At 36.6% G+C, this 23921-nt stretch overlaps 1 protein-coding gene across 1 annotated transcript; it reads right to left on the bottom strand.

Annotated features, from left to right (window-relative positions):
- Positions 1–1256: 1256 nt before the first annotated feature.
- On the bottom strand, positions 1257–22059 carry b3galnt2 (beta-1,3-N-acetylgalactosaminyltransferase 2). Its single transcript, XM_084391766.1, has 12 exons — positions 21836–22059; positions 20172–20298; positions 16897–16997; positions 13276–13469; positions 8620–8715; positions 6889–6999; positions 6311–6389; positions 5573–5756; positions 4798–4923; positions 3311–3470; positions 2841–2897; positions 1257–1735 (listed from the first exon to the last, which is right to left on the bottom strand). The coding sequence occupies exons 1-12, from the start codon at positions 21939–21941 to the stop codon at positions 1607–1609; spliced, it is 1470 nt and encodes a 489-aa protein (XP_084247892.1). The 5' UTR covers positions 21942–22059; the 3' UTR covers positions 1257–1606.
- Between the last annotated feature and the right edge of the window lie 1862 nt (positions 22060–23921).

Below are 23921 nucleotides of genomic sequence, written 5' to 3'. Positions count from 1 at the left end.
GTTCAACTGGTGACATAAGATATTCTGAACAATATGGGTTGATGGGAACCACTGACTTCCATGGTGTGGACAAAAAAAATCCTATGGAAGTCAATGGGGTCCACAACTGTGTGGTCACTGACATTCAGGAAATATGATCTTTTGTGTTCAGCAGAAGAAATAAATTCATACAGGTCTGGAACAACTTGAGGATGAGAAAATGATGACTATCCCTTTAAGGCAAGACACTACATGCAAAAACATTGTTTGTAGAGTTTTTTTTGTGTGCGATAGTTAATTTTGGGCTATTTTATTATTGGACTTTATATATATATATATATATATATATATTTGCGAGATTTTAAATTCAATCCATATCTCCAGCAGCTTCACACACACCAAATTTCACATTTATATTCTGAAGGTTTGTTCATATATCATTCATAGAACATTTTATTCGTAGAAGTAAAACATGGTGAAAATATTAGTTTTTTTCCTGGCTGTTGACAGTATGTTCTGATTTATGGAATGATGAATAGAGAAATCCAAAATCCCCTCTGAAAACCTGCAACTCAACAAAATCAAGTAAGTTTGATTGAAGAATTTTAAAGCTGGCTTCATCCAGTGTTCAGATTTCTGTTCTGGAAATGTATGCAAATCAGTGCATAGTTTATTTGCATCATTTGCATATTTAACAAAACATTTCAGAAAACTTGTAATATGCAATTCTCAATGTATGGAGATATCTATTGGTTAATTTTTACCCTAATCATCTATAATGTCTTGCCTTTAAGGGCTAGTTCACCCAAAAATGAAAGTTCTGTCAGTAATTCCTCTCCCTCATGTTGTTCATCCCCGTAAGACTCTCGTTCATCTTCAGAACACAAATTAAGATATTTTTGATTAAATCTGAGAGCTGTCTCACTCCTCCATAGGCTTCTCTGTTATTGAAACTTGCCGGCCCAGAAAGTTAGTAAAGACAATGTTTAAAATAGTCCGAGTGACTACAGCGGCTCAACCTTAAGTTTATCAAGCGACGAGAATACTTTTTGTGTGCAAAAAAAGTGACTTTATTCAACTCTTCATTTTCTTCTGTGTTTCTCTGAGTGAGTTCACGTAGTGTAACAGCGCAGCGCTTCTGGGTTGTACGTCAGAACGGAGGCTCACTATTGGCCGACGCTGGTCATGTGTGTGATGCTGGCCAATAGTGAGCCTCCGTTGTGACGCAAGAAGTTGCTCTACGCTGATTCGTCATCACACAAACAGACACATTTACAACCTGTTGCAATGTTTTTATTGTTCATAAATGAACATTTCAATGTAACAATTTTGGCGTCCAGCTCAGATAAAAGCAGTGAAAAGGGTTCGCGTGTTTGGAGATCGAGAACTCGCCGCAATAAAGAAGGAAAAGTGACAGAAAGACACGTGACAAGATAAAGAACAGGAAAGCTGCCCTGACGATTCACAAACCCTGTATTTATGTCACGATCCTCAAAGCCAGCCTGTGACCAACAACAGAAAAGGACAAGTGAACATTATCATTACTGGGGGAAAAGTGGAGCCTCTTGAAGACGAGACGAGAAATCTCCGACCCATCAGTGAAGTGTTGAGTGTGAAACATCAGTGTTCAGGAGCATCCGCAGGGATCGCCACACTTCCTCTTCCGTTCCCAAAGCGAGCGCAGCTCCTGAGCCGAATGCTGCGGCGACGACAACATGTCCACGAAACACTCCTTCTCACACAGCCAGCCTGAATCCTGTCACACACACACACACATTAGAACCCGTTATAATCCTATAACACTCCATCAATGTCATGGTTTGATTCCCACACTGTAAAAAGTGATCAGTTGACGTAACTTAAAAAAATTGAGGAAACCCGTTGCTTTAAAATTAAGTAAATTAACTTCATGCTTAATTGAAAAGCCTTAAAGGGATACTTCACCAATTAGCATTAAGCTTTGTATCAGTAGAAACCTGGTAGTGTTTATGAGTGACCGTGCTTCCCTCCCTCATGTCCCCCTGAGACCAGAGATTTCTGTATTGTGTGTCTGGAAAAAAAACTCTGATGACGCAAAAATGGTCATTTAGCTTCATCATCTGAGGCGAGAGACTCCAGCCAGTAGGAGGAGCTCGTCCTGCATGTCTTCAACCCGCCCATAGGGGGATCTCACGATAAAACGCTGTCTTTTCAGTTTCGAGTCGACTAGTAGCCTAGTTGTATCATTTCTCCCGACACTGCCCGCTGTAACCGGTAGGCGTGGCTTGGGAGTGCATTTAATGCAATGCATAATGACCTTTAATAATGTATCGCTTTGAATTGAATTTGCCAGATGCCTTTATCCACTCATTCATATGAGCTGCAATAATACAGGAATGACGAAACGCGTGACTGCTGCACAGATCAGCATGTAACAGCCGAGCTGCAGGACACTAAACCCTCGACATCAACAAGAGACTTGTGTTCAGGCTCAATATACACACAATTTAGTCATATATGGTAGTTTTTATATATATGTTTTAATTTCAGTTTTTAAGTACTTAAAATAGGCATGATTGTGTTTACAATCAATACTGCCAAAGAATTACACATGAAATTTTATATTTATATAAAATCAAGGCAATAGTTGGTTTTGAAATGCTAATAATAATATATCTAAATATACCCTGTCATTATATACATATATTAACGTTTATCTTAGATCATATGTACATTATCATATATACAAATAAAGGCAGTAGTTGGTTTCTGAAGGTGTGGAGCTGAAAAATGAATTTAATAATTTTGAAATATATATATATATATTATTGAAATATTATATTAAGGCAGTAGTTGTGCAGCTGAAAATGATTGTTTTTCACCTGATATTTGCGAGGTCCCACGGCAGCCATCCAAATGCCCATGCTCACATCTTCTCCCTGTGAAATCATGCATTTACAAGCTGAAAAACATTGTAAATATCTTCTGCATACATCATCTGAGTGAATTTGGCAGAAATGCCCTTTTAGCAGCATTTCTCTTGGGTCAGTGGCTTTATAACAGCGAGAAACCGATTAGAGACTCAACGTCCAGAACAAATGTGTGATATTTAGAGCGAATTAAATCGTTACAGACATATCTGATTCTGCAAGCATTGATTTCAAGAGAGCATCGCTTATGAACAGGTGCTAATGGTGTCACGCGTATCTTTGTCATCATGGATTTCTGTTTATAGGGATCTTTATCATAATATAGTTGCATGCTGGGTAATTCTATAAAGCAATCCCTTTGTATTTTGAAGAAGGTCATGAAAACACATCATCATCAAGCATCATCTAGTGTGAGACGGCACCTGGTACGCTTTCAGATGTTGTGCGTTGCTGGCCAGCCACTCCACCAGATCCCGGGACGCCACATATCCAGATCCGCAGGCGAAGGCCGGATACGCAGGACTCGCATACTCCAGTTCCTGCCACTTCCCCACTCGATCCACGGCCCAGTTCTGCCTGAAACTGAAGAACACGGTCCACAAGACAACTCAGTAATCACACAGACACACACACACGAAGAGATCTTTTGTAACATGTGTTTACTGTCACTTTTGATCAATTTAATGCATCCTTGCTGAATAAAAGTATTAATTAGTAACGTAATTAATAAATATACACTGCCGTTCAAAAGTTTGGGATCGGTAAGATTTTTAATGTCTTTAAAAGAAGTCTCTTCTGCTCACCAAGACTGCATTTATTTGATAAAAAATAAATAAATAAAAATAGTAATATTGTGAAATATTATTACAATTTAAAATAGCTGTTTTCTATGTGAATATACAGTAAAGTGTAATTTATTCCTGTGATCAAAGCTGAATTTTCAGCATCATTACTCCAGTCTTCAGTGTCACATGATCCTTCAGAAATCATTCTAATATGACGATTTGATGCTCAAGAAATATTTATGATTATTATCAATGTTAAAAACAGTTACAGGATTCTTTGATGAATAGAAAGTTTAAAACAGGGTTCCCACACCTTGGTTAACTTCAAATTCAAGGACCTTTCAAGGACTTTCCAGGTCCAATACCCTCAAATTCAAGGACTTAATGTGGGGACACATTTTAAGTGCGAGCAAGGTTACATCGTGTTACCTTGTAAGATACATTGTTACAGTTTTCATGTGTCAAACACAACTATGCAAAAAAGTGGGGTTTTTTTGGCATTTATCTTTGGCCATATGACAGATCTGATATTCTATTTGTTGTATTTCTGTTTGGCATAAAACTGAAGAATATTCAGTACATTCTATACTGTATTCTAAAATGATCTGATATTAACCTTTGCATGATACCATGAAAAGTAGTCAAAGTTTTACTTTCAAGGACTTCAAGGATTTCAAGGATTCAAGGATTCAGGATTTCAAGGACCCGTGGGAACCCTGTTAAAAGAACAGCATTTATTTGAAATAGAGTCTTTTGTAACATTATAAATGTCTTTACTGTAACTTTTGATCAATTTAATGCATCCTTGATGAATAAAAGTATTGATTTCTTTTACCCACCCACAAAAAAAATCTTAGTGACTCAAAACTTTTGAATGGTAGTTTATAATGTTACAAAAGATTTCTATTAATCAAAGAATTCTGATTTATTTAATTTTTTTACATAACTGATTCAGTTTCAGTATTTTTACCAATTTTATTTCTATCAATCAAACAAACCTTTAAGACAAATCTATAACTCTAACCTGACTCATTCTGCTCGCTACAATTTCTTTACATAACCATCTATTCTAATGAATCATGTTGAATCTGATTCCCGAAGAGGAAGTGGTCCGGCTCACTCACTTGCCCCACCACAGGCTGGTGTGTGTGAGGCGTCTGCGCTCCGTCTTCAGCAGGACGGCGTCCACGTCGATATAACAATCATCATCAGTCTTGAGAAGCAGGTTGAAGTCAGCGTTTCCCACCGACCTGTGCGAGCGGGGAATTTACACGCTTCATTAAAACCCCTGAACTCTGCAGATCTGCTTTTGCTGAAGACAATACAAGACACCGGTGAGTATGAGACCCGACAAAGACGACAGTCAGAAAACCTGAGGATGTCAGTTACCATAATAATAACATAGTACTGACTGACTGATAAGCACAAGGAAAATCCAGCTTTTAATGTTGTTTATATGTCTATGTGTTGTTTTTAATCTGCTTTAACACAAACCGTGTGTAAGTTCATAAGTCGACACCATTGCTGAGTATTTCCTCCTTAAAACTGCAGTGAACCAAAGACAGTCTCAAAAACACGCTTTGAAATCGCTGGTGTTTCTGACGTCACAAACTACCTTGTAACCAATCAGTGGAGGCGGGACTCATTTGCATATTCATAGAACCACGCATACTAAATGAGGCAAGGGTGTCGAGTTACATTCAAGATATTTAAAGGCATGACGGATTTTATTTTGGAGGAATAAACGCTTAAATATGTCATTTTGGTGATCAAAGATGAGTTTTAAGCGATACAATGACTTTAAATAACTAGCAAAGTTTTTGTACTATAATTTCTGGCAAATATGCAAATCTATACCTGGAGAACGAGGTCTGGGAGGTGATTGGGTAATGCACTAACCACTTATAAAACTGCAGCAGTTTTAAAGGCACGTTCCTGTAGGTGTCCACCACGTCCACAAACACCATGTCTCCGTGTCTGAGGCTCTCGTCCCGCAGGGCTTCGTCCTCGTGTTTCAGCTGATCGACCCGACTCCGCTGCCGTTCTGCTCGCCCACGCAAGAGCTCAGACAACACCTCCACATCTGGGAAATTGTATTATTAAAAATAAAAAAAATAAAAGTGTATCAGTTTCCACAAATTATGAAGCCGCACAAAAAGTGTGAAGTGAAACTACAGATAATGTTGCAAAATATTACATTTCTTAATCAATTCTGTTATTTTTTTACTTTCTATTCATCAAAGAATCCTGAAAAATAAAATGCATCACAGTTTCCACAAAAATATGAAACTGTTTTCAGCATTTATAATAATCATAAATCTTTCTTGAGCATCAAATCATCATATTAGAAGGATCATGTGACACTGAAGACTGGAGTAATGATGCTGAAAATTCAGCTTTGATCACAGGAATAAATTACATTTTACTATATATTCACATAGAAAAGGTATATTTTAAATTGAAATAATATTTCACAATTTTTACTGTATTTTTTGATCAAATAAATGCAGAACTGATGAGCAGAATTGATGAGCTTTCAATAATCTTACTGAAGCTGCCAAAATTCTCCTACATCCCATGAAAGCACAAGGCTGAATGACACAGAACACAAACGCTACATAATTCTCCTCAACGTACCGTACACTGAAAACATGAATCCTCCAGCGAGACCCGGGATGCCCAAAGCGCTCCTGTGGGGCAACGTGCCATCTTCAACCTGAGGAAAATACACACAATAACCTCACACTGATGAGAAGACAAACTCTGGGATTGAAAGATGGACTCGTGCCACATCTACAAAACCTTCTTGATCTGAGCCAATAAAAACCCTCCAGAACAGAACAGCTTTGCATTTAAATTATTGAACAGCAAAATATCTACAAATCTTAAATCAGGATGCATTTACTAGATGAGTAAAATGCCATAAGACATTATGTCTTATTTTCTAGGGAAATAAATAAAAACTAGGTGAGTTTTTGCTTAAAACAAGCAAAATGATCTGCCATTGGGGTAAGAAAAAGAATATTGTTTCTGTTTGAATTAAGATTATTTTTCTGACCCCATTGGCAGATAATTTTGCTTGTTTTAAGCAAAAACTCACTTAATTTGGATATTTGGACTGGAAACAAGACAAAAATACTAAGTAAGAAAAGCATTTTTGCAGTGTGCACTTTCTACTATTATACATTCAAATGAAAGGAAGTTGTTGCTCTCACAGATCCAAACTTGAGAACGCCTCCGCCGTTATTCAGACGCACCGCTGAAGTGTTGACAGACATCAGACCGGACGAATCCTGAGCTTCCCACAGGAGCGTTCCCTCAAAACCCTGCAGATGAAGACCAGAGACACTGAGACGTGAAGAGAGTGCATTCTGGACTCCACTGATGCCTCAAAGTATATCTAATAAGTGATTATAATAATGCTCTGTTCACAAGATGTAAAATAAGTCTCTGATGTCCCCAGAGTGTGTGTGTGAAGTTTTAGCTCAAAATACCCCACAGATATTTTTATATAGCATGTTAAAATTGTCACTTTTTAAGGGTGAGCAAAAACGCACAGTTTTTGTGTCGGTCCCTTTAAATGCAAATGAGCTGCTGCTCCCGGCGCAGGGGGGGGGCGGAGCTACAACAGCTTGTGTCCTGAAAATGTCAAAAACTTTTTTGTTAATGTTTAAATTTATGTAGCTGATGTGGAGTTAACTATCTTCTAATCATTGTTTAGCATATTCTGTCATAATAACCTATAAATCGTGTTTAGGGGGCGGGGTTTATGTAAATGTTAGGGTTGGTGATGTCACTAACCCGGGAGGAATGTGGTGTAGTCTCTACCAGCCGTTTGTTGTAGTCCTTAAAAAGCGATTTCTTTAAAAGCAAATATCTCCCTTTGCTTTCAACTTTGAGCGTCGTAACTTTGCAGATGTTGTTTATGCTCAAACAGCAACATTACACACTAACTAAAGTTAGAAAAGTCAAATCATAATCAACCACCCCTTTAAATAATATCTTTGCTTCGAAATATCGAATGAGTTGAATGACTTCTCAGAGTCATTCTCAAAATCTTGCTTATGAGATTTTACTTTTTACCAGTGTTTTACAGTTACCAGTGTGATCATCATGGTAAACGTAAAAATAATAGACTTGACGGCAGAGAGACAAAGTGACACATTGGCTAAGTCACTATGCAAATTATCCAGACAGCTCCCTCACTTTTATGAAAGGCTGTTGGACGAACAAAAGAGGAGTGAATATAACTTATAAAAAAAAGGGTATAATTGCTATGATCTTTGTAACTGTAACAGAGCGACCTACGAACTCCTGTGAGTCTTGAAGCTGAACTTCTGCCTGATGAAACTGCAAACTATCGTCACTTTATTATAATTCTGACTCTTGTCTTAAATTGACTGCACTTCTAACTCCTGGTCTTTATGAATCTTATCTGGTCCTTGGGTCTTTAACTGTAAATTCCCCAACAGATGCATTCACAGAAAACACGTTCTCTAGCACGACATTATCAGCGCGATACACATATACATTACATATTTCAAGCACTACTTCAAGGACCACAATCACAGATCTCACTTATCAAACAATATCTTCATTATCTTTCAAATTCAAAAAATGATATATAGATAAATAACAATAAACTAATAAAACAAAATGGTACAAATAAAGTGAAGCACATGCAAAGTATGCAATTTTCTATTCAATTTCTATTCAGAAATGCTTGATTCTGATTGGTCAGTCGCAACATTTCAAGGTCACAGAATCACTGTACAATGATGCACATGCTGATATTTGAGACACTTCTGTAATGTAATCGCCGTGTAATGTCCATCCAGTCCATTGATGCAAGCTATTCTTTTGATGGATGCACATTATCCATAACTTAGACATTACTGTAGGTGTTTTCTACAGATGCTGGTGTGAATGATGACTGAAAGTGTCACCTTGGGTAGAATGAACTGCTCCACGGGCTTGTAAAACATCCCACCCACACGTGATCCTGGACTCAGTGTGCTGAAGCGAGCGCTCACCACCGCCTCCTGCGCACACACACACACACACACACACACACACACACACACACACACAAAGAAAAAACAGAGCATATTTGCACAGCTGAAAGGGCAACACTCTCTGAATAAACTGACACACACGAGTCAATATGTGATTTCTGCTCCTCATCTTCATCGGCCTCCAGACGACACGTCTTACACCTCTTCATCTTCCTGGTGCGACTGTCATTTCCATCACATCACACATCATGTGTTTAGTGTGAAATTCCATGGCGGTGATGACATTAAGATTATAATGGCAGGCTTTTTGTCTTGAAAAGTGATTTTTAATGAGACTTGGCCGTTACTCTTTCACGTATCTTAGCATGTGGTGTGTGCATGCCTATGTATGCATGCATTTGTGTGTGTGTGTGTGTGTGTGTGTGTGTGTGTGTGTGTGTGTGTGTGTGTGTGTGTGTGTGTGTGTGTGTGTGTGTGAAAAAAAGTGTCCTAAATGAAAACTGCAACAATTTTTCTGTTTTTTTTTTCTAAATAAAAATCAATACATTTATTCTCGTTTCTTTTTTTTTTTTTTGGTCTATTTAAATTCTATTTACAAACTCACCACACACAGTAATGGTCAATAACTGTAATTTGTTGAAAGCTATTTTTTATATCATATGCATGTAAATAATACTCTTAAACTTTTGCATAATTTAACTGATATAAAAAAGGTTTTAGATAAACAAACACATATATATGTCATATATATATTTTATTTATTTATTTTTTTTTTTTATTTAAGATGATCACGGTACATTTTAAAATATAAATATACTTTTATGATCGATGTTCATATTTTAAATTTTTTCATATATATTTTGTCATTGCCATCACGTCACATATGAATTTAGAAATTATGTAGCGATGACGACATTTTAGGACTTAATTGTCTTGTTAAAGGGATACTCCACTTTTTTTGGAAATAGGCTCATTTTACAACTCCCCCAGAGTTAAACAGTTGAGTTTTACCGTTTTCGAATCCATTCAGCCGATCTCCGGGTCTGGCGGTACCACTTTTAGCATAGCTTAGCATAGATCATTGAATCGGACAGGACCATTAGCATCTCTCTCAAAAAAAATGACCAAAGAGTTTCGATATTTTTCCTATTTAAATCTTGACTCTTCTGTAGTTACATCGTGTACTAAGACCGACGGAAAATGAAAAGTTGCGATTTTCTAGGCTGATATGGCTAGGAACTATACTCTCATTCCTGCGTAATAATCAAGAAAATTTGCTGCTGTACCATGAGTCCAGCAGGCGTAATGATATGACGCAGCGCCTGATGAGCCTATTTCCAAAAAAAGTGGAGTATCCCTTTAAGGCCATTTTATATGTCCTTAAAATGCATGCAAATAATATTCAAAACTTTTGCATAATTGATTATGACAACCGATTAGAAAAAAACTCACCGATTTTTAGATTAATAAACACACACACACGTGGAAGTCTTGAAATGTTAGTTTCACTCTTTATTTTTAAATCAAGATTATGATGTTTTGAAATATAATTATATTTTCATGATAGGTTTTCATATTTTAAGAGTGAACATCTGGGTCGTGGATGAGAGTAAAAAAACAACAATCAATAAAATAAGCATTTTGCAAGCAGAAATTGCCTAAATGACATAAATGAAAAATAAAATAAAGTGTTACTGTGACCTTCAAATAACAAAAAAAAAAAAAAAAAAAATGTAAAGATTGAAATCTCTTAGTTTTAATTAAAATAAACCCCTGGATATAAAAGTGTCAATAGTTGAAAAACCCACAACTCAGTTTGAATTGAATTTCTCAGCACTCAAACTCAAACCATTATTATATGAACAGTATAATTATATCATAAGTTGCTGCTGTATTTATAATTTCTAAATGTCATAGTTTGATCCAATAACCGCAATGAGGAGCCGTGATTTATAAGGTTTATTACTAAAACCACAGTTAAGCTGCAAGAACTGTGGTAAAATTGCCTAGGGCCAAGAACAAACCAATGACTTTAAAGGCTGGAAATATATGAATAATTCAAAACAAGCTGTAATAATTTTTAAATGGGACAACATTGTTGGTGAAACACACTCCTAATACGACTGTTGTTGAATTCTGTCCTCATTTGTCATCTGTTCCAGACTCCAGATCAGTGTTCTCACATCAGCAGCTCTCGTGTGTTAGTCTGTTGACTTCGACAAAGCGTGGAAATGTGTTAAATTGTGGAATTAAGCGGCGTGTGATTTCATCACGCAGATCCGTCGACCTCTCGCTCGTCCAGCGCAAGATCAGAGAGACTTCACAATCAAAGCGTCCACTTCCAGCCGCGCTGATAGAGAAGACTTTATTGAGTTTGCTCTCCGCGCATTTATCTCTCCGGCTTGTCGGAATGAACGATACGTCTTTTGACTTCTGCTGCACGGCACATCTCCAGCACATTTATCAAATAAATGAGTAATGTCTAGCGGGGAATGATGAAAACTCACCTTAAAAAGCCAAGCAGGATATTTTAGGTTCCTCCAGTGGCAAGAACTAATTGAGTGACTTTACAAAGTGCAATCCGAGTTTAATGGAAGATGACTGTTCTATGCATATTTTACAGCAACTGGTGGGTCGAGGCACAAAAATGGGTCACAGGGTCTATTCTGATTTGTACAATGATATTGGGGTCCCAGTTGAGAAGCAGTGCTACGTCTGCATTAATCCGGATACATTTGAAAACGGCGTTTTCGTTTAAAAACGCTCTCCGTCCACACTAGCGTTTTTGGAAACTTTTGGAAAACGCCTGAAACCGCTAAATTCACCTTTATTGCGCATGCGTAAAACCTCACACAGGGTTCCCACACCTTGGTTAACTTCAAATTCAAGGAGCTTTCAAGGACTTTCCAGGTCCAATACCATCAAATTCAAGGACTTAATGTGGGAACACATTTGTTGTGTTCAACAACAAACGTTCAGGTTCCATCGTAGTAGTTTTGTGCGCGCGTGAACGTCATGGCAACGTACAACACAAAGTACCTCACGTGGGAAACACTTAACGTAACACGTAAATGCGCGTAACTAATGTAAATCAAGCAAGCTAGTGGCCTAGTGCACATAGGCCATGAAGTGTTGGCGAAATAACACATTAGCGGAGCGGAGGAATATTATGGAATTTTTTCCAGAAAACTTCTTGCACAAAATAAATTCAAGCACTTTCAATGACCTGTATCTGTGTGTGTTTATTTGCAAAAACTATTTTATTTTTTCAAGGATTTCAACGACCCGTGGGAACCCTGCTCACAAAAGCTCACTGAGATGATACAGACGGTAATCTCAGTGAGAAATAAATAATAAAGTTATCGCGCAATTCTTCTGACAGGATCATTTTATTTATCAGAATATCTCAGCATTCACTGATCGTCCAGGTCGCTCTCACTCATCATTATATGTTTGGTCTAAAACGCTAAAACTGCTCATGTTTTGCGACAGCAAATGAGAGTTAATTTTCTGTCATCTTTGCAGGACTGTGATATGAAGAGTGTGTGAAGTAACATTTTAGCAACTGTGTGAGTCAATAGCACATAACAGGCACAATACCGGTATAAGCATGAATATCTATTGGTAGAATATGCGTCACATGACTAAACTTACGTCAAAGATTTTAAATACCTCCGTTTTGACAGTCCACGTTACATCACGAAAATGGCCTTTTCAAATGTACTTTGGAGAGTGTTTTCAATAAGCTTCGTTTTCTTTTCATTAATAAAAACTAATAAAAAGTCCTCCTGGGAAGTCGTGTTTACGACGGCAGGTGCATTAAAGTCACTTTCGTCAGAGTACGATGGCGGTGTACTTTCTCTTAATTACACAAAAATACAGCAAGGTTCTTAAACTCTAGTTCTAGAAAATGAAGAACCAGGAAATGTGCATCATGTGCGCAATGCTTTTTTATGTTTTTAATTAATTTATGAAGCCCCTGCAAACTTTATCGTTACATATTACATTGTTATATTACAATGCAATCATATTCTGTGCAGGCAATCAATGCTGTAATGTTTGAGCTACAGGAATATGGTTCCATAAGTTGCTACTTTTAAAAATTCTCTTTCATGTTCCACAGAAAAATAACAAGTTTGACTTTTCGGAATTTTCACTTTCAAATTCGAAAAACTGAACATTCCAAAAATTCTAACTCGTCATTTTTCAGGGTTTGTGCAGATTTTATGAAGGGTGATTTAAGACTTATTTAAGACCAAGTAACAAAAATGTAAGAAATAAATAGAAGGGAACACAATTATATTATAATGCTATCATATTCTGTGCAGGTAATTAGCTTACTTCGCTGTAAATAGAAAAGCCTAACAATATGACTGATAAATACCTGTAAGTATTGTGGTATTCCGCCATGTTTCTCACTGACACGCCCACAACTCGTAAAGATCAGGGCTTAAAGAAAATCCCGAACTTCCCACTGGTATTTACGACACTGTGGCGTTCATGTGCGTTCAACTGGTAAATACGATCTATACGAGATGACTTGAACGCACCATTATATTCAGGTGACCCTGACGCCTGTGCTCGTACCTCTTGGTCCACCTGGAGCAGCCGAACGGTGACGTTCCCGGTGAACTCGTGTCTCGGGCCGTTGGGAAAGACGCCCAGCTGAGTGATGACCACAGGGTGAAGGACCTTGAAGTCCAGACTGAGCGCAGAGACGTCACACGGCACCAGCACTGAGCCCTCAGGAACACTCAAGATGGACATCTCCTCATCCGACACTGAAAACACAGATCAGGGATCAGCTGAAGCATTCAAGGGTTAAACGCCAGGAAAATACCAATTAGAAAAATAAAATGATTGATAATAATAAAAGTAATATTAATAGTAAAGATGGTTTTATTAGATAATTAATGGATATATTTTTAGTACAATGCTTCTATTGGTATCTTTATTAAATAATGATTTTAATTCAAATATAATTTAATAATAATAATAATAATAATAATAATAACTTATTCAATTACATTTTAATTTTACTAATTTCTCTAATAGTAATAATTATACTATTATTCATTTATATTTTTATTTAAATGTTACTATTATTAATATTGATGTTTTTGTTATTAATATTAATAATATTTTATTAACTTTGCTGTTAATAATAATAATCATTGTTATTAATTATAATAAAAATGCATTTAAATTAAAATATTAAATATTAGTAATAATAATAATAATAATAATTTATATATTATAAAATGTAATATTCAATAATATTTTAATTTAAATAATTTCTCTATTAATAGCAATATTATAATTACCATTATTATTTTTGTTGGTAGTAACAACAACTAAAATAAGAATAAAATATATAATAATTTAAATTAAAATATAATCAATAATATTAGTTATATTTATTACTTTTATTTATTATTTATTTTATTGTTATTATTATTATGGTTCGTATTATTATTAGTTCATTTTTAATGTGAGTTGTAGTGAAAAGCATCATCAGGCGTTCATCACACGTGTTCCTCCTCAATAAGCGTATAAAAGCATCCCAGAATGCACCTGATGAATGCACAGAGTGAACAGACCTTGACAAATCATCCGTTTACCTTTTATGCTCACAACATAATTCTCATACTTTCATTTGTCTTTTAATAGTTTTGATTAAATGCAAAAACACATTAATTTGATCACGTGACGACAAATTAAACAAATAAGCAGAAGAAGGGTTAAAGATAAAGCCTTATGCCGAGGCCGCTGCAGAATAATCCACACATCAGCACTTTAAGAGACTCGCTGCTCGGCTTAATTAGAAAGCGGCCATTTATTACCCAGGAGATCAATTGGAAGAACACAGTCGTTTATGGAGAAACGAGCCGCTCATTCCAGCTCTCCGAGCTCCAGACTCGCCGCTTCCTCGTCCTTGAGACAAAAGCCAATTAAAGACGGCGCAGACGAGAGGCAGAAGCACAGATGTGTTGAAAAGCTTTTCTCACACATTAGCATAACGCATCACCAATCACCGCTCTCAAACTCTCAAACCATCACGCTCCTCAAAACACAGTAAAAACTGAGTAAAAATCACACCTGAGAGTCGATCTCCTGCATGATCACATCAGCGTTCTCACATTATTTATTCATCATCACATTTTTACATTTATACATGCTGTAATGTTTGAGCTACAGGAATATCATTCCATAAGTTGCTACTTTTAAAAATTCTCTTTCATGTTCCACAGAAAAATAACAAGTTTGACTTTTCGGAATTTTCACTTTCAAATTCGAAAAACTGAACATTCCGAAAATTCTAACTCGTCATTTTTCAGGGTTTGTGCGGATTTTATGAAGGGTGATTTAAGACTTATTTAAGACCAAGTAACAAAAATATAAGAAATAAATTGAAGGGAACATCAATATGTAAGAAGAAACACTTAAAAGTTTCAGAGTCAGTAACAAATATCTGTTACTTTTTTAATTCATTTTACTCGCTTTGCTTAAAGGATTAGTTCACTTTCAAAACATTTTTTGCTGATAATTTACTCACCCCGATGTCATCCAAGATATCCATGTCTTTCTTCAGTCGAAAAGAAATGAAGGTTTTTGAGGAAAACATTCCAGGATTTTTCTACACAGAATGGACTTCAATGGCAACCAGCTATACCAATGTTCAAAGAAGGTTCAAATGTCTGCCTCAATGCAGCTCCAAAGTCTCGACACGATTCCAGCCGAGAAATAAGAGTCTTATCTAGCGAAACGATCGGTCATTTAAAAAAAATATATATATATTTACGTCATCACGTTGGAAAGGTCACGCATCACGTCATCTAAGTTATTTGTCTGTGTACTCCAGTTCAAAAAGGTAGAGAAGGGCGAAAAATGTCATCTCATTTTCTCCTCCAACTTCAATATCGTCCGACATCTTTGTTTTAATTTATTATTATTTTTATTTTTTTTCGTGACCTTTCCAACGTGATGGCATCTCAGAGATGGTACAAGACGGGCATTTGTGGTTAAAAAGTATATATATCTTTTTCTTTTTTTTTTTAAATGACCTATCGTTTCGCTGGATAAGACTCTTATTTCTCGGCTGGGATCGTGTCGAGACTCTGAAGCTGCATTGAGACGGACATTTGAACCTTTGAACATTGGTATAGCTGGTTGCCATTGAAGTCCATTCTGTGTAGAAATATCCAGAAATGTTTTCCTCAAAAACCTTCATTTCTTTTCGACTGAAGAAAGAAAGACATGGATATCTTGGATGACATCGGGGTGAGTAAATTATCAGCAAAAAGTTTTTTGAAAGTGAACTAATCCTTTAAAGCGACTAAAATATGGAAATAATTTTTACTGTTCCTTCTGATCAAACTGCAAAAAAGTGATGTTTTTCCTCATTATTTCTCTGCTTTTCCAGTACAAACATCTAAAGATTCCTAAATCAAGATGCATTTACTTCAGATGTAAAATGACTATATATGAAGTCTTGTTTTCTGTGAAATTGATCAAAATGAAATTAGCCTGCTTAAAACAAGAACAAATATCTGCCAGTGGACTCTGCTTAATTTAGAGGTTTTGACGGATATTTGTTCTTATTTCAAGCATAAACACTTTTTCAAGACTTAATTTTACATTTATATCTTCAGTAAATGCATCTTAATTTAAACTCGTTTAGATATTTGTTCTGGAAAACAGGACACAAACACTGAGGAAGATATTCACTTTTTGAAACGCATGCAACATCTAACGCCATGACTTTCTGCTCTGATTTAAGAACATTTTAAGGCCTTAATTTGTGACTTTAAGACTCGCAGAAAGCCTGTTTTTCAGGTTTCCTCTAACTGACCATGAAGATGTGGCTAAACCATCAAAATGCAGAACGTTATTACAGGATGTTCCTATGAAATCAGCTGGAAGCCAAAACATGCTGACTATTTAGAAGAGAACCCAAGTGCACAGTATGATTTCAGGCCACATCCTGCGAGGCGTGCAGATGTGTGTGTGTGTGTGTGTGTGTGTGAGAGCAGGGGGTCTATGAAATGAACAGTATCAAAGGGAGGAAACGAGGCAGAAAAGCAGAATGGTAAAGTACAAACTGGAGCACAGTGACATTATCTAAGCCTCACGAAACTGAGTCTGCTCTGAATCAGGAACATATTTATATGTTAACGAATGCGAGTGTGGTTTATCAGATGAACTGACCGGTCTCCGTGAGGTTCAGAAGTGTGCAGGAATACGGGTCTTCACGATCCTCTGGAGCGACAGCACAGCCGTGTTCACCCACGATGAACTTCACCATCACCCTTTCAGATATAATAATAAACATCAATACATGATTCTACTGTAAAATCACTCATTTGTGACACCGACTAGCAAGTGCAACACTCCTAAGGGTGTAACGTCAAGTGGAATTTAATAGCTTTGAATACTGAATTTCATTGAATACAGAATTAATCACAGTGTTTATGGGCTATTTTACAGAGGCTTTGATTGTGTCGCATCCAATCAGAATTAAGAGTCTGAACGAGGTTTTATAATGTAAATTTTTGAGTAAGTATATGTGACCCTGGATCACGTCACCAGTCTCGAGTCGCACGGGTATATCTGTGGAAATAGCCAACAATACATTGTATGGGTCAAAATGATAGATTTTTCTTTTATGCTAAAAATCATTCGGTTATTAAGTAAAGATCATGATCCATGAAGATATTTTGTCAATTTCCAACTGTAAATATATAAAACATGTATTTGTGTGAGTGAATGCAGCACAATCGCCAACATTAATGAACAACTTTAAAGGAGATTTTCTCAATGTTTAGATTTTTTTGCACCATCAGATTCCAGATTTTCAATAGTTGTATCTCGGACAAATATTGTCCTATCCTAACAAACCATACATCAATGGAACGCTTATTTATTCAATTTCTCATTTCATCTCAATTTCAGAAAATTCACCCATGTGACTGGTTTTGTAGTTCAGGGTCACATTATGTACTCTTTATTCCAATACTTTTCTGAGGAGTAATCACTCATTTCATTTTGCATGGCACCTAACTTTTTCTGCATCAGTTTTTTTTCTGCTATAAACATGTGATAGCGCCATCTACAGGGCATCTGTATATCACATGAGATATACTGTATATCGCCATCTACAGGGCATCTGTATATCACATGAGATATATTGTATATCGTATATCGCCATCTACAGGGCATCTGTATATCACATGAGATATATTGTATATCGTATATCGCCATCTACAGGGCATCTGTATATCACATGAGATATACTGTATATCGCCATCTACAGGGCATCTGTATAATCACATGAGATATACTGTAAATCGCCATCTACAGGGCATCTGTATAATCACATGAGATATACTGTAAATCGCCATCTACAGGGCATCTGTATATCACATGAGCTATACTGTATATCGCCATCTACAGGGCATCTGTATAATCACATGAGATATACTGTAAATCGCCATCTACAGGGCATCTGTATATCACATGAGATATACTGTAAATCGCCATCTACAGGGCATCTGTATATCACATGAGCTATACTGTATATCGCCATCTACAGGGCATCTGTATATCACATGAGCTATACTGTATATCGCCATCTACAGGGCATCTGTATATCACATGAGATATACTGTATATCGCCATCTACAGGGCATCTGTATATCACATGAGCTATACTGTATATCGCCATCTACAGGGCATCTGTATATCACATGAGCTATACTGTATATCGCCATCTACAGGGCATCTGTATATCACATGAGATATACTGTATATCGCCATCTACAGGGCATCTGTATATCACATGAGATATACTGTATATCGCCATCTACAGGGCATCTGTATATCACATGAGCTATACTGTATATCGCCATCTACAGGGCATCTGTATATCACATGAGCTATACTGTATATCGCCATCTACAGGGCATCTGTATATCACATGAGCTATACTGTATATCGCCATCTACAGGGCATCTGTATATCACATGAGCTATACTGTATATCGCCATCTACAGGGCATCTGTATATCACATGAGCTATACTGTATATCGCCATCTACAGGGCATCTGTATACATGAGATATACTGTATATCGCCATCTACAGGGCATCTGTATATCACATGAGCTATACTGTATATCGCCATCTACAGGGCATCTGTATATCACATGAGCTATACTGTATATCGCCATCTACAGGACATCTGTATATCACATGAGCTATACCGTATATCGCCATCTACAGGGCATCTGTATATCACATGAGAGATACTGTATATCGCCATCTACAGGGCATCTGTATATCACATGAGAGATACTGTATATCGCCATCTACAGGGCATCTGTATATCACATGAGAGATACTGTATATCGCCATCTACAGGGCATTGTCCTTTTCCTCACCCAAAATTGTCAACAAAGCCACAGAAATGAATGCGAGTGCATTAGCAGGTCGTTGTGAATCGCAGGTGTTTCATATATCCAGCACATCCAGTGCAATTAGGCTTAATTTTACTTATTTATCCGTTATATCCAAGAAAGATTTAGCTTTACTTATGCTCTTTCTGAGCGCTTGAGCTCAACTAAGTCTAAGAGGCTGTTGTGTCGACCTTGATTTATTGCAATATTGAGGTTTTATCTTGATGTCATTGCATATATTTATATATAAAGTACTGTGCAAAAGTCTAAGGCACGTTAGTATTTTCAATACTTTCTTTAGTTCAAATGGTTTTAAGCCAGTTATTTGTATCTTTTGCTGCAGGAAATATCAGTTTACATTTCCAAACATTCATTTTGCCATTAATTGCAATGATCCAGTGAGATGTGTGTATGCACAAGGAGTCTGACAACAGCCGGTATGATCCGATCTCATCATCATCGAGTCCGTCTGTGATTACATGAAGAAACAGGAAAAAAAACCTGAGACAGACTAAATCCAGAAGAACTGAGGCAACGCTCGCAGAAACCTAATGTGCTTTTGTTGGAATGATATTAAAATGTGGAATATTTTAAGGATTTTTATAAGGTTCGATAAAGTTGTAGGCCAATTAGTCCATTTTTCAGTCAATAACAAAGCCTGATCTTCTACAGTAAATCAATGTGTGAACAGAGTTGTAATGAGGTGTGTGTGTGTGTGTGTGTGTGTACAACTATCTTTGTGAGGACCAGTTTGAGTTTTAGAGCATTGGAATGAGGACAAAGAGAGTAAAGCGAGGACATTTTCGCCGGTCCTCAGTTTCTGAGAGCCTTTAAAGGCCTGTTTGAGGGTCAAGACTTGGGTTATAATGAGGTTAAGGGTCGGGTTAGGGTCAGGGGTCGGGTTAGGCACTTAGTTGTGATGGGTAAGGTTAGGGTAAGCGGCTAGAGATTGCATTGTCAATGAATGTCCTCATAAAGATAGATGTACAAGAATGTGTGTGTGTGTGTGTGTGTGTGTGTGTACGACTGACCGTGTCCTGAAGTGCGGGTGATGTTTGATGTACCCCAGCCATGTGTCTCTTATGGCCTGCCGGAGCTCATAATGATGCCGAGCCGACAAAACGCCCACCAACACCTCATGCACAGCCTTCTGGTTGTCTAAAAATACAATATTTAACAGAAACACAATAATCAGCTGATATTCTCCATCACTGCATATGTTTGAAACATGTAAAAAGCCTTTCTGGCCGGCTGAAACGCAGAACAGATGAAAGCCTCTGGCAGCGGCGGCCCTTTGGATCCCCTAATGGTTTGTCGCTTGTGTCCGGTTTCACCGTGTGTGACAGACATCAGAGTAAGTGTGTAATGTGCATCGGAGCCTTTGTTGCCAGGTAAATCTCTCAGAGACTTCAGTGAGATACTGTCTACACACATTCTTCTATTTGTATACGCCTTTCCAATCACTAATGCAGACCTGTCAGTGATGTGTGCATTCACTTCACATCTCATAATCTCAACCCCGCAGAAATGAACATTAGTGATATTATAAGTCAGTTCATGCAAGCTGTTCGACATGCTTATGGAACTATAGCGTGCAATGGTCAATGCATTGAGATTTAATGTTCTTATACACTGATTATTCATGTTTTAAACGCAGTCAACATTAACGTTATATATGCATTGGATGGTCTATACATTATATTATGCATTAAGCAGTAATCGTTTCGAATGAATTGAGCACTATCTCAGCATCATAAGAATTGAGCATTAATGCTATATAAGCAAAAAAGTATTAATGTTTTTATGCATTGATCATTCATGTTCTACATGCATTTAGCATTAAGGTTACCTATGCATTAAATATAATATTTATACATTATAGTAAATAGACAGATTTTAATATGTATAGACCATTAATGCTCAATGCATATGTATATAGTATTAGTAAAAGTAGTAATTGTTCTAAATAAAATGTGCATTAGTTTTTATTTTTACTCATCATCTAATTGAGCATTAATGTCCTATAAGCAGAGTGTGAATGTTTTATGCACCGATCATTCATGTTCTAATCTACATTCATAGAACGTGCATTAAAGTTCCATGTGCATTGAACATTAATATTTCATATATTAGATAGATAATTTATACCATTAACGTTCAATGTATGGAACTTTAATTTCTATAGGCTATATATATATATATATATATATATATATATATATATATATATATATATATAACGAGCAATAGTTTACATATGCAGTCAGCATCTGAGTTTATATGCATTATTTTTTCTAATAGAATTGATAATATGCACTTTTTATTTTATCTTTACACGTTCAGTTAAGTGTTAGTTTTCTAAATAACCGGAGCACCAAGTTTCCATATGCATTAATATATCTATATGCATCAGCTTCATAAGAACTGATTAATAAAGACTTGCATGCATGCATTAATTGTTCTATAACCGTTTATACATTAATCCACCTTATGCGTCCAGGATGTGTCGAATGCAGAGGTCACACACACACACACACACACACACACACACACACACACACACACACACACACACACACACACACACACACACACACACACACACACTTACTCTTCAGCACAAACTGCCATGCCTACAAATGACAGTGGGAACAGAACAAGAAAAGTCGAGAAGTTTCAGCCCAGCTGACGGTACCTGCAGAACTGAAGCCCAGCAGCAGCGCGGTTCTGTCGGTCCAGCCGAGCCAGTGGAGCAGAACCGCGAGGACACACGCAAACAGCGCCGCCGCGGAGCTTCTCATGGACGGACCGACGCGTCGCCGCTCAGACCCGTTACCGAACACACCGGCGGCTCGACCCGCATCGCGGAGCTCTGCTGAGTCCCGGACGCGCCCGCGTCATGTCTAACTGCGCGCTGATGACGACACGGGTCGGACAACCAATAGGAGTGCAGCGGTTGACGCGCTGTGCCTTCTGGGAAAAGTAGTTTTATTAAAATAAACGCTGTTATTCATGTTTATATATATATATATATATATATATATATATATATATATATATATATATATATATATATATATATATATATATATATATATATATATAAAAAAAGAAATGTTTTAAAAAATCATTATTATTGTTAAATTTACTTTAATATGCAACAATATAATTGATCTGCCTGCAGTGACACCGTGTAATAAGAACTGGACTGAGCTGGACGATGACATCACGGATTTCTACAGAGCGGAGATATATATCTACGAAGTAAATTAATAACTTTTTTATAACAAAAATGAAACATCACTGAACTTACTTACGCTGGACTGTGACGCGATTTTCTTCTAGAAACAAACTTTGTTGCATTATTTTCCTGTTATCTCTGTAAAGCTGCTGTGAAACACTCTGTACTGTAAAAAGCACTATATAAATGTGACTTGACTTGATTTATTTTACTGCAGGAAAAGAAACACTGCATTGAAATACAATAGCATAAAAGGAAAACCTCAGTAAGAAAGATATGGTCATAATTCTTAAGAAACGTGTTATTCTTGTTGTTATCAATGAGATTTTACAATAAGAGAATCTCAGCAGGAAATTCATCAAATCTGGCAAAATCTCGAGAAACTTGTTTTTGTGAATAAAAAATGTACAATAATGAACGATGTGATTCAAGTTTCCTGAACTTGCAATGACTATTACGTCAAGTTAGCTGTTGCTTTTTTTTGCTGTTGATTTTGATTTGGTAAATGATAATTAAAAATAATGATAATAATAATAATAATGATGAGATAAAAGTCAAAATTATAACATACTAAGTCATACTTATAATATTAAAAGTGGAAATTATGACGTAAAAAGTCGAAATTTCAAGCCCATGGGCAGATAGATGTAAAATATTAGAAATAACTAATGCTCTCGAAATATTCATGTTTTAGTCTCATTTCTGAACCACGAGCAGAATACATTTTTTTCTATTGTTAACAACTTTTACACAGTTACGCTTTTGTATTTATAAGAATAAAAAGTCTTAAATATATAATGTAAATAGTAATACCAAGATTCTCATAATCCAGATGAATAATTTGTCCATACTGCACACAAAAGCAAAGCAATGCTCTGTCACACCACTAGGCGTCTCCCTCGACCGCAATATCACCATATCAACTTAAAGAGACAGTTCACCCAAAAATGAAAGAAATCATTCATTTATTCGCCCTCAAGCTGTCCAATCCTGTATGAGTGTCTTTCATCTGCTGAACACAAAATAAGATATTTTAAAAGAATATTGCTAACCAGACAGTGGCCAATGACTTCCATAGTAGAAATAAATATATCCTCCTGGGACCCAGGAATGGACTTTTGTCCACTGTAGTGGACATTATATTTTAGTGAATTTCTCTGACACCGTACATGTCACATGACACGACCTGTGTGTCCTGTAAAGAGCACAATCAGGACTTTTCAGAGACACCATATATTTGGAGGTTTCACCATGAAAACAACTTCTCCTTGGTCTTTAAAAATGTCTGACATTAATTTAGTGATTAAATGTAGGAAATATGATAATATATTGTAATTATAATTTAAATCTGACTACTTTTCACATTGTATTTCATAAACCAACATCTCAGGAAAACGTAATGGGGCTTCAAATCAAACTATGACTTTCTGTTCCAGAACAGGGTGTTGATTTCATCAGGACTTACATCATGTTATCAGGCATTCTGGGAGACACAACAAGAGATTATGGAAATAAGTTATACATCATTATTCCTATGAAA

This window comes from Rutilus rutilus (genome assembly GCF_951802725.1).
Source record: "Rutilus rutilus genome assembly, chromosome: 20".
Classification (NCBI taxonomy): Eukaryota; Metazoa; Chordata; class Actinopteri; order Cypriniformes; family Leuciscidae; genus Rutilus; species Rutilus rutilus.
This window is presented reverse-complemented; position numbering and strand designations above follow the sequence as displayed.

Bases quoted from the DNA above. Each gene is read 5' to 3' on its own strand.
- b3galnt2 (XM_084391766.1), bottom strand. From the start codon at position 21,941: ATGAGAAGCTCCGCGGCGGCGCTGTTTGCGTGTGTCCTCGCGGTTCTG. The intron at 7,000-8,619 runs GTGACACTTTCA...CTTCATCTGCAG, and splicing joins AGCAGTTCATTCTACCCAAG to GGTTTTGAGGGAACGCTCCT. The intron at 4,924-5,572 runs GTTAGTGCATTA...CCGCTCGCACAG, and splicing joins CTGCTGCAGTTTTATAAGTG to GTCGGTGGGAAACGCTGACT.